We start from the raw sequence: 12,014 nt of genomic DNA on the forward strand, positions 1-12,014 counted from the left end.
CTGCTTTTTTTGTTCTCCATTTCCTTGGTAAATCTTACTCCATGCCTTTATTTTGAGCCTATGTGTATCTTTGCATGTGAGATGGGTCTCCCAAATATAGCACACAAATGGATCTTGACTCTTTATCCCATTTGCCAGTCTGTGTCTTTTGATTGGGACATTTAGCCATTTACATTTAAGGTTAATATTGTCATATGCGAATTTGATCCTGCCATTTTGATGCTAGCTGGTTGTTTAGCCGGTTAGTTTATGCAGTTTCTTCATAGTGTTGATGGTCTTTACAATTTGGTATTTTTTGCAGTGGCTGGTACTGGTTGTTCCTTTCCATGTTCAGTGCTTCCTTCTGGAGCCCTTGTAAGGCAGGGTTGGTGGTGATGAAATCTCTCAGCAGGTGCTTTTCTGTAAAGGATTTTATTTCTCCTTTGCTTATGAAGCTTAGTCTGGCTGGAAATGAAATTCTAGGTTGAAAATTATTTTCTTTAGGGATGTTGAATGTTGGCCCCTACTCTCTTTTGGGTTGTAGGGTTTCTGCTGAGAGATCCACTGTGAGTCTGATGGGCTTCCCTTTGTGGATAACCTGACCTTTCTCTCTGGCTGCCCTTAGCATTTTTTCCTTCATTTCAACCCTGGTGAATCTGACGATTATGTGCCTTGGGGTTGCTCTTCTTGAGGAATATCTTTGTGGTATTATCTGTATTTCCTGAATTTGAATGGTGGCCTGCCTTGCTAGGTTGGGGAAGTTCTCCTGGATAATATCTTGAAGAGTGTTTTCCAACTTGGTTTAATTCTCCCCATCACATTTAGGCACACCAATCAAATGTAGATTTGGTCTTTTCACATAACCCCATATTTCTTAGAGGCTTTGTTGATTTCTTTTTGTTCTTTTTTCTCTAATCTTGACTTCTCACTTTTACTTCATTGAGTTGATCTTCAATCTCTAATATCCTTTCTTCTGCTTGATTGATTCGGCTATTGAAACTTGTGTATGTTTCACAAAATTCTTGTGCTGTGTTTTTCAGCTCCATCAAGTCTTTTATGTTCTTCTCTCAGCTGGTTATTCCAGTTAGGATTTCATCTAACCTTTTTACAAGGTTCTTAGTTTCCTTGCATTGGGTTAGAACATGCTCCTTTATCTTGGAGAAGTTTGTTATTACCCACCTTATGAAGCCAGCTTCTGTAAATTTGTCAGACTCATTCTCTATCCAGTTTTGTTCCCTTGCTGGTGAGGAGTTGTGATACCTTGGAGGAGAAGAGGCTGGTTTTTTGGCAGTTTCAGCCTTTTTGCGGTGGTTTCTTCCCATCTTCATGGATTTATCTATCTTTGGTCGTTGAAGTTGGTGACTTTTGATGGGGTCTCTGAGTGAATGTCCTTTCTGTTGATGTTGAAGCTATTTCTTTCTCTTTGTTAGTTTTCCTCCTAACAGGCCCATCTGCTGGAGTTTGCTGGAGGTCCACTTCAGACCCTGCCTGCCTGGGAATCACTGTGGGGGCTACAGAACAGCCAAGATGCTGCCTGTTCCTTCTTCTGGTAGCTTGGTCCCAGAAGGGTACCCACCAGATGTCAGCCAGAGCTCTCCTGTATGAGGTGTCTCCCAGTCAGGATATTTAGGGGTCAGGGAGCCACTTGAGGAGGCAGTCTGTCCCTTATCAGAGCTCAAGTGCTGTGCTCAGAGACCGATTACTCCCTTCAGTGTTGCCAGGCAGGGAAGTTTAAATCTGCTGAAGTGGATCCCACAACTGCCCCTTTTCCCAGGTGTTCTGTCCCAGGAAGATGGGGGTTTTATTTATAAATCCCTGCCTTTTTTCAGAGATGCCTTGCCCAGCAAGAAGGGAGTCTAGTGACAGTCTGCCTGCAGAGGCCTTGCTGAGCTTCCATGGATTCCACCCATTTGCTGTGTAAACTTCCTGGTGACTTTATTTACACAGGCAAGGTTAAAACCACCTATTCGAGCCTCAGCAAGGACTGACGCCCTCTCCCCACACCAAGCTTGGTTGTCCCAGGTTGATCTCAGACTGCTGTGCTGGCTGCAAGAATTTCAAGCCAGTGGATCTTAGCGTTCTGGTCTTCGTTGGGGTGGGACCCACTGAGCCAGATCACTTGGCTCCCTGGCTTCAGCCCCCCTTTTCATGGGAATGAGTGATTTTGTCTTGCTGGTATTCCAGGCACCACTGGTGTATGAGAAACAAAACTGCTGGAGCTAAAACGGCTGCCCAGTTTTGTGCTGGAAACTCGGGGCATGGGTGTTGTAGGCACTGGAGGGAATCTTCTGAAGTCTGTGGGAAAAGCACAGTGTCTTGGCCAGTGTTGGGAAAAGTCCCTAATGGCTTCCCTTGGCTAGGAGAGGGAGTTCTCTGGTCCCTTGCACTTGCCCTTGCAATGCCCCACCCTGCTTCTGCTCACCCTCTTTGGGCTGCACCCACTGTCTAACAAGTCCCAATGGGATGAACCTGGTTCCTCAGCTGGAAATGTGGAGATCACTCGCCTTCTGGCTTGCTCTTGCTGGGAACTGTGGACTGGAGCTGTCCCTATTTGGCCATAGGAGTATTTTTGTAAAATGTGCAAGTTGAGGGGAGGAAGGGGTGGTAGAGAAGCAGGGCAGCTGGCATAGCTCCTGGGGTGTTGGTCTCCTCCAGGAAACTTCTGTGACCCTCATCTGTGGTTTTGACCAGCCCGTTTGCCTTTCAGGAGGACTGGCGTTAGCTCAGGTGCTCTTTTTCTACGTGAAGTACTTGGTGCTCTTCGGTGTACCAGCTCTGCTCATGCGCCTGGATGGACTCACTCCGCCCACCCTCCCTCGCTGCGTGAGCACCATGTTCAGTTTCACCGGGATGTGGAGGTCAGTCGCTGAGTTTGCTACAGTTGATCAGGAGTGACTAGTGGGAGGAGCATAGCTGGACTGGTCTCAAAGGGGTTGGGCTACCATCCTCTTCCTGCCCCTAGCTCAAGCCGAATCTGGCATCCATTTCTTCATCCTACTAACAGGACGACAGTCCATGCTTTCTGGGTCTCATGATTACAATTAGTCTATGAAGGCAGGTGAGATAAGAAAGTTTCTCTGCGAGTCTGTGTACCCATCAATGTGCAAAGGGTTATGTTTGAAGTGGTTTCTTACCAACTTGGGAAAGGCTACTGTATCTTGATTTTGTAATTGCTTCCTTTTTTTCTTGAAAGCGACATTAGTATATGTGAGACTGTTGATTGATTAAGAAAAATAGACTCAGAATAATAGCCTAGGCCAGTGTTGCAGTATACTATTTACTAAATCTCTCCGTTTCATTTTTCTTATCTCTTAAACAGTAGTAAAGATAATCCCTGTCTCCAGGAGTTGTTTTGAAGTTTACCTAATCTTCAATAATAAGGATTAGCTTTAACTTTTAATAAGGATTTAGCTATGCTCAGTGGACGTGATAGACACTTTTTCTGAAATTTTCTTACTTTTCTAGATTTTGACCTGTAGTCTTATAGTTGGTCTGGAGTCTTTTTTTCCTTAGTCCCCTGCCATTTCAGATTGTTGTTTTCAATGTGATGGACTTAATGCTGTGCTTGTCTTATCACTTTCAGAGTGTAACAGTGACAGGATTGCATTTGCAACTGCAAACCTAGTGGAAGGACCTCAGGGTCAGCTCTGGTACAGCCATGGGAGTTGGTGCCCCATCCATGTGGCTCATTCCTTTTTAATTTTTGAGACAAGTTCGCGCTATATTTCCCAGGATAGTCTGGAACTCTGGACTAGATCCTTCTACCTCAGTGCCCTAGTAGATGGGATCATGGGTTTATTCATTGTTAAATTTCATCTCTGTAGGCAAAAAACCCAAGACACAGGTAGGGGAAGAGCTCAGTAAATACTGCTGTACCTAATGTGGCTGTTCCAATGGAGTTGAGTAGCATTCAACATTCTTGTTTTTCATAGTGACTTATTACAGATGTTGAATTTATCAAAACCTCTCTAAATACATTTTATTTTTGGTCGAGTTGGCTTGTTGGAGTGAGAACTTTCATATGGTGATTGCAGGGAATGTCAGGTAGTTACTTTAATTTGTCCTTAGTTCATGAAATACCACAGGTTTCCCTGTTTTAAGGGCAAGATGGGGGAATGTTGGCAAACAGGTGGTCTCTAACTAGAAGACCAGGGAGTGGTTTTTGTTGAAAAGGTGAGCCTAGTTGGGAGGCCCTGTTAACTTTTGATCTACTCATCAAAGTAACTTACTGAATCAATAGGTTGGGTCACCCAGCATGATTTGGGAACATGTCACAAGTGTCTGGTGTGAGCTCAGCACAGTCCTCTGTCTGCTCCATGTGAATATTGTACTCATGCATTCCTTGGGAAGCACATTATCCTATAAGGCTTCTCTGGTATTGGCTGGCATGATAAAACCGTAACCCCCGGAAGGCATGCGGGTTTCTGGGTCCCTGTCCATAAATACCAACCCATTGATTATCACAAGAGGCAGTTTAGGCTGCTGACTATATTTCATACTCAAAACAGTTGTCTTCTTGTTCTTTATTTTAATAATTCTTTTTTGTCCAAGAAAGACCCTCAGTTCTATATCAACCACAGAGATGGAGAGAACATGTCTGTCAAGACCTTTGTCACTGTCTTGATTAGGACTAGACTCAAATATTTGAGACCCCAGGCTGCTGAAACAGTCTCTCCTCTCACTTAAAGTTTTAAGTGAAATGTGGACAAAATGAAAAGTTAATCTGAGGAGGAAGCTCTGGGTTGACCCCTTAGAGTGATGTGGTTCTAAAGAGGTGTTTCTGAGAGCATGTGATAAAATAACAAAGAGAGCTTTCCTGGGAGTGACCTAGACTCTTACCCTAGCTTCTTTGGCATGCATAGGTGTAGGTTTTCCTCTCCACAGTGTTAAGTTTCTTGAAGGATTTTCCAGGCTGCCAATTATACTTAGAAACACAAAGGTCTTTGTACAGAATGGCCATTACATATTAAGCAGTTGGATTTAGGTGTGGAGATGAACTTTTTCTGAGATCCAATGTACAATGTAAGACTCAGAAGTAGTTTTTTAATTGAAGAAAAATAAAATAACAATTAGAGTGTTTCTTTTGTGCAATTTGCAGATGCTCATTTACTAATAGCAGGAGTTGAACATGTTTCATGTTCAGCATCTGGTGGCATAACCCTGACACTGGTCCTGGTCTCATTCTCTAACTTTTCTCTTTAAGAATGCTCATTAAGGGAAACTGAGTTTTGAATTTGTAATTTCTATTAACAGCTAACTTAACTTACTTTTTCTGGGCCATCTGTTGTGGTATTGCTGCAGACAGGGAATGGCACTCTCTTCCTGGATGTAGGTCTGAGAAGAATTTGGTCATGAGCTGATGTGAACGCTGGTGATGTAAATTATTCTGCTGGGTCATGTCAGCTATTCACACGGTGACATAAAGGGTTTGGTGGATGGGAAGCGGAGGGAAGAAATGTTAAAACAATCTCCAGAGATTGTTTAATGGTTACGTGAACTTCTCAAACATCTACCCTGAATGAGGTTTAGAACTGCTGATAGAGGAATTTTTAGTCCCCCGTTTTTTGTTTTGTTTTGTTTTTATATATATATATATATATATTTTTATTGCATTTTAGGTTTGGGGGTACATGTGAAGAACATGCAAGATTGTTGCATAGGTACACACATGGCAGTGTGGTTTGCTGCCTTCCTCCCCATCACCTATATCTGGCATTTCTTCCCATGTTATCCCTCCCCAACTCCCCACCCTGCGCTGCCCCTCCCCTAGTTCCCCCTGACAGACCGCAGTGTGTGATGCTTCCCTCCCTGTGTCCATGTGTTCTCATTGTTCAACACCCACATGTGAGTGAGAACAAGCGGTGTTTGATTTTCTGTTCTCGAGTCAGTTTGCTGAGAATGATGGTTTCCAGGTTCATCCATGTCCCTACAAAGGACACAAACTCATCGTTTTTTATTAGCCCCCCGTTTTAATGGAGCCATACCATCCTGAACACTGCTGACTGATTGCACCATCTTTCAGCCTACTTAGCATTGAGAGACATGAAGTCAGCAGCCTGCCATATCAGAGGAATATGAGCTCTACATCATAGAAAAGATAAAAGTGGCCATTACCAAAGAGATCATCTTCCATGCCATGCTGGTTCAAATTGACTGTGAAAAACTGCAATTCACCAAGAAGGCCCAAACCTGAAACTTAGTACTTGATGGGTTTGTTTTTCTTTCCTCATAAATCTTCTCTTTCATATAATTTCTGCTCAGGTTATTTACAGATATAACAAGACCCCAAGGAATATGTCTGTTCCAGCTTGCATGATTTTTCTGTGTTCTTAATGGATTTGAGAAATTGAGAATTTTCTGCTTAATTTTTGGATTTCACATTTTAATTTAGATGGGCTGAGATCTGTAATAAGCAGTTTTTGCCAGGAGTCATTAAAGATGACGTTGCATGTCTGTCTCCAAATTAGAGATCTGACCCTATTTTTGTGATTTGATTTCTAGTTACGGAAGCAAAGCGATAGAATTTCCCATGGTGGCTGGTGAGTTATGGGTCAGTTTCAATTATTTCAGGAACCCTACACAGCTTGCCCTCTGCATTTCTTGAATTATGATGCTTTCAGGTCGTCAGAGGCAAACTCATACATCACTGCTTATCCCAGGGGGATCTGGTGCTGTTGGTGGCTGCTACACCTTAATATCCAGGAATATCTTTAAGCTGGGGATAAGGAGGAATCTGAGCACCTTCTTTCAGTGAGGCATTGATTACATGGGCTATTAGGTCAGTAGAATTTAGGTCCCTAGGTAGAGAGTTGGTCCAGCACGTTAGATGATAAATCAGCTCGACAAGCTGCTGGCTTTGCATTAGTACTGCCTTTGAATCGTGCTTAATCACCAGTCTCAGGGCGGGATGGTGGGCATGGAGTTGGTGAAATATATTATCATGTCTACAAGCATTGTTGGGTAGAAAGCCGGAATCAGGTGAGTATAAAGAAGAAAAGGTGGAATAAGTGCTGTTAATAAAAAATTGCTTTTTTTGGCAGCAATGTAGTGACTAAGAGCTGGCTACCTACTAGCTATGTGACTTGGGACAAAGGTCTCTGGGCCAGTCTTTTAATCTCTAATATAAGGAGAATACTACTAGTTTGCTTCATAGGAGTGCTATGAAGATTGAGCGAGCCTGGCATATAGTAGTTAGGAAGTGGTATCCTATATCCTGAGGATCCCATATCCTCAGGAAGTGGTAGCTTCTTAGTACTTTTTTTTTTTTTTTTTTTTTTTTTGAAAATCTAACAAAGCCAGAGGTGACTGAGAGGTCCACCTGCTAATGGGCCTGGTAGGGAGGCAGTGAGCGAGGATGGGAGTGGCTGAGGGAACGCGCCATTTCAGCTCTGCCCTGGAGATGCGATGCTTCAGAGAGACTATGGTGGAAGGGGTATGGGCTGTACCTTCAGAGGAGGGGCCTTGGTCTTGTCATTTTGTCTGTTGTTTTCATGTGAGAGGGGGACTGAGGTGTCGGATGAGACTAGGAACAGCGTCTTGTCACTAGGTGATGCCTGTGTTCCCTTCTTCGTCTGTTAGCCCAGCCACACTGAAGGGAGATGACCACCAGGACCCCTGTGCTAAAGCACATCCACCCCACAAATCTCTCTATTCCACTCATCTTACTGCATTGTTGGAAGGGTTAGGCAAGACCGTGTACTAAAGCGCTGGATACACGGTGGGCATGCTGTGAACACCAAAATAGAAACCATCAACCATCATGACACCATTTTATAAATAACGGTTAATCATTACAAACAGAGTAAAATTTACAGCATTTATTCATTTGTGGTTTTATCTATGAGACAGTGTCTCACTCTGTCACCCAGGCGGAAATGCAGTCATGTGATTATAGCTCACAGCAGCCCCCACCTCCTGGGCTCAGGTGATCCTCCTGTCTCAGCTTCCCAAGTAGCTGTGACCACAGGCACGCACCGCCTCACCTGGCTAACTTTTTTTTTTTAATTTTACCTTAATACATGTGCTGAACATGCAGGTTTGTTACATAGGTATACATGTGCCATGATGCTTTGCTGCATCTATCAACCCGTCATCTAGGTTATAAACTTGACATGGATTAGGTATTTGTCCTAATGTGCTCCCTCCCCTTCCCCCCCCATACCAGGCTAATTTTTCAAGGTTTTGTAGAGGAAAGGTCTCTACTGTGTTGGCCAGGCTGGTCTTGAACTCCCAGCCTCAAGCGGCCTCCCAAAGTCTTGGGATTACAGGCATGAGACCCTGTGCACAGCCCCACCATTTGTTTTTTAATTTTGCAGAAAAGAGAAACCTGGTAGGGTGATAAGTGTTGAATGGGTTGGAAGGTAGAAGAGGTGAGTGACAAGAGGTGGAGGACATGGATTTCAAATCGGAAGCATGGCAGTCCCTGACTCTGCCCCGGTACGACCTCTCCCTCACCCCTCACAGAGCTCTTATGCATTCATATAGCTTTGCAAGCAGTTTCCAACCACCAGACATTTGCATTCCCTCACATTTTGGGTACCTGTCTCTCATAGCCCCCAACCCCTCTCTCATAGCCCCATCTCAACAAACTCAGAAAACATATTTTCTTTCTTGTACCATTCATATTTTAAAATCCCTTTACCTTTTCCTTCAGACATAGACTTCGATAGATCAAAGGGGAAAGGGGCTATCAAGTTAAAGCAAATTTTACAAATCATCATTATGTTTTGCTTCCTGGATTTATTTTTGCTTCACAGATAGTGTGTCCTCTTCTCTATGCTCTTCTGTGTGGAAGATTTGTTTTGGGTGCCTTTACTACTGACAAGCTCTTGGATGACTTTAGAGTAAGAAGCACCAGGACATCTTCAGATGGAAGGTGTTGATCACCAGTCACCAGAGCGTAGCGTTTGAGGCCACAGACCTGAAGCCTGAACTGCCTGGATTTGAATCCTGGCTCCACTGCTTACTCCATTACTTATTAGCTGATGACCTCTCTGTGCCTTCATTTCCTTCTCTGTACGATGGAGATACTATAAAGAGTATCCAGTACCTAATGGAGCTGGAACCCTGTACCTTTCATGGTAATAGTCACAGTCTACTTGGTTGCAACCCACCAGCCTATAAGTCCTTTGAAGGCAGCAATCATATTTTATTCTTGTTTCATGCTGTAACCCCAGCACCCTCCTCAGTGCCCAGCATTCACTGGAAATCTATGCTGAATGGACAGGTGGTGACTCTTCTGAAATTTTGATCAGGTCTTAAGAGCAGGATTTCCAAGTATTTAGGTCTGGCAGCTGAGCAGTTTCTCCCTGCAGCACGCAGTGACATGTGGCTGCAGGTACACCGTGCCATGACTGCTGTTGATACTCCACCATCATCTCCCTGTTTTTCTCATTATTAATACACAACATGCCAAAATATTGCATCTGCCACAGTTTCTTTGAGAATGGCTTTGCCTTATAATGAATTTAGAAAGAGGAATGTTTTCCTTTCTTACACTATTACTGTCATTATTTTAGCAGATGTTGTGCCACATCCTAGATATTGGATGAGGGAGAAAGTTGTAAAGGAAGAAAAGGGATTCAGTTCACACTTGGACAGGAGAGGGTTGGGCAGCTGTTTATCTTTGAGGATAGGATTTTTCTGAGGGAGCTGCTGAAAGGAGATGCCCTAATGTCTTACAGAGGAAGATGAGGAACTGGATGCAGGGCTGGGAATGAAATGCTTCTAAAACACGTCCTCAGAATAGCCCAAACTCTAATAATAATCGTAATAATAGAAGCAGCAGCAGCAGCAAAGAACGCATAATTCTGCCAGGACAGTCCTTAAAAAAAAAAGTTTTAAATTCATTTAAAATAACATTAAACTCATTATATGTTAATAGAACATTTTTTTTTCTGAAAAGGTAACTATTTTCCAGTATCAAGTAATTTAGCGAGAATGGTTTTTTTGCAGATTTAAACAAAATTCTAGCAATTTTCAATGCATTGTTATTTACTGTAGTTGCCATATTGTACAACAGATCTTTTGAATTTACTTCTTCTAATTGAAATTTTGTATCCTATGAAGTAGTTACTATAATTACAAATAATCTAGGGAAAAACAGACAAATATTAAGAACAAGTCTAATTCATCTAAAATATTCACCACCTTTGGAAAGTAAAATTATCTGCCTCTCTTATAAGATCCAATAACATCTCAAAATCAATTAGAAGGTACTTGAGTTATTACAGCTTTGAAGATGTGTGTCCCTGTGTTTGCGCACGCACACACACTCAAGTATAATTTATTCAGAGAAAAACCCTTCCACAAGGCTTGTTCCCACTCCTGCAAGGAGAGTTCTAAGTTCTTTTACATAGTCCATTTATTTAATCTTTATAAAACTCCTGTGAAGTAGGCACTATTATTTTCACCACTGTACAGATGAGCAAACTGAGGCGTAGAGAGGCTGAGTAACTTACCTTAGATTACACAGTGAGTGAGTGGTGGAGCTGGGCTTTGAATCCAAGCACAGGGCTCTTGAGTCTGTGCTCTTCATCACTCCCTTTTACTCTCCGTCTAGTGAAATGGAACTGAAGCAGGTTTCTCCTCCATGGTCTGGAGTGTGGGGCTTGTGGGACAGGATCTGGAATTATTGGGTACCTGAGAATGACTATGGCTTACCTACTGACTCCCTAGAAAGGGAAATGGTTCAGGGGGTGATGGGGAGGGTTATAGTCTGTGTCACTGTGGATAAAGAGAGTCAAACTTGGTAAAATATTTAAAGAGGTTTATTATGTGCCAAATCTGAATGACCAAGGCCCAAGGCACAGTCTCAAGAGGTCCTGAGAACCTGTGTTCTTTAGGTTATAGCTTGTTTTTATACCTCAGGGAGACATAACACATCAGTGAATGCACATGAGTTTCACATTGGTTTGGTCTGGAAAGGTGGGACAACTTGGAGGCTTACAGGTCACAGGTGGAGTTAAAGATTTCCTGATTAACAATTGGGAAAAAAGACCCTACTGTCTAAACACGTCGGGTTGTTAAAAAGGAATGTCTAGGTTAAGATAAGGGGTTGTGGAGGCCAAGGTTCTTATTAAGTAGATGAAGCAGCTGCTCTTAGAGGCAATAGATGGCAAATATTTCCTCTTCAGATCTTTAAAAGGTGCTCAACTCTGAGCCAATCTCTTCAGAATCAGAAAAAGACCTGGAAAGGGAAGGGGATTCTCCACAGAGTGTAAATTTCCCCCGCAAGAGACAGCTTTGCAGGGCCATTTCAAAATATGTCAAAGAGATATAATTTCTTTCAAGGCCTGCTATCTGTCATGTAATGCTATACTACAGTCAGTTTGGAATTTGGTATCTTACTGCCACAGAGTCTGTTTTGTCTTAAGAGCTCTGTTTTAACGTTAATGCTGGTCAGCAGTGCCTGAATTTCGAAGGGAAGAGAATATAATGAGGCATGTTCAACCCCTTCTTCCCATCACGGCCTGAACTAGTTTTTCAGGTCTATTGTTGAATCCCTTCAGCCAAGAGGAGGTGTCTATTCAGTCAGTTGGGGGGCTTGGAATTTTATTTTCAGTTCACAGCACCGAGGGAGGGGGAGAAAGGGAGTCACCAGTTTAACCTGAGTCACTGACTGGATGAATGGCCACCCCGTCTGGGGTTGTTCTGACCTTACATCCTTGTGTTACAAACAGCAGTCCAGACACAGCTGCCCTGATGGAGGAAGGAAGTGGAGGTTTTACCTTTAATTTCTCCCGCGACTGCCAGTGTCTCCTCCTGCATCTCCTTTCCCATGGCCATGTTGATGACTGTCGTCTTCTTCCTCTGTTCCTTTATCTCACTTCATGCTGGGTCAGGTCCTCCTTGCCAATGAGGGAGAAGAATTGTCCTGGTCTTTAAGCTTCTGGGTTTCCTAGCTCTATCTTCTAATTCAGACATACCTTCAGCAAAGTAGTGTTGCTTTTTGCCCCACCTCAGTTCTGAGGACGGAGTGCAACCTTCTATTTCTTTTTTTTTTTTGAGACAGAGTTTCACTCTTGTTACCCAGG

General features: G+C 43.1%; 1 protein-coding gene across 9 annotated transcripts in view; it reads left to right on the forward strand.

The window, feature by feature from the left end:
* Positions 1-12,014, forward strand: part of HHAT (hedgehog acyltransferase) — a 354,783-nt gene that overhangs the window by 133,350 nt on the left and 209,419 nt on the right. For all 9 annotated transcript variants that reach the window (XR_005199664.1, XR_005199669.1, XR_005199665.1 and 6 more), the window contains one exon: positions 2,687-2,837. Coding sequence is in view for 1 of the 9 variants with exons in the window: in XM_017525581.2 (XP_017381070.1) it covers positions 2,687-2,837 (151 nt within the window). In the remaining 8 variants the exon portion in view is untranslated. The remainder of the gene's footprint in view (positions 1-2,686; positions 2,838-12,014) is intronic.

This window comes from Cebus imitator, unplaced genomic scaffold, assembly GCF_001604975.1.
Source record: "Cebus imitator isolate Cc_AM_T3 unplaced genomic scaffold, Cebus_imitator-1.0 Scaffold38, whole genome shotgun sequence".
Classification (NCBI taxonomy): Eukaryota; Metazoa; Chordata; class Mammalia; order Primates; family Cebidae; genus Cebus; species Cebus imitator.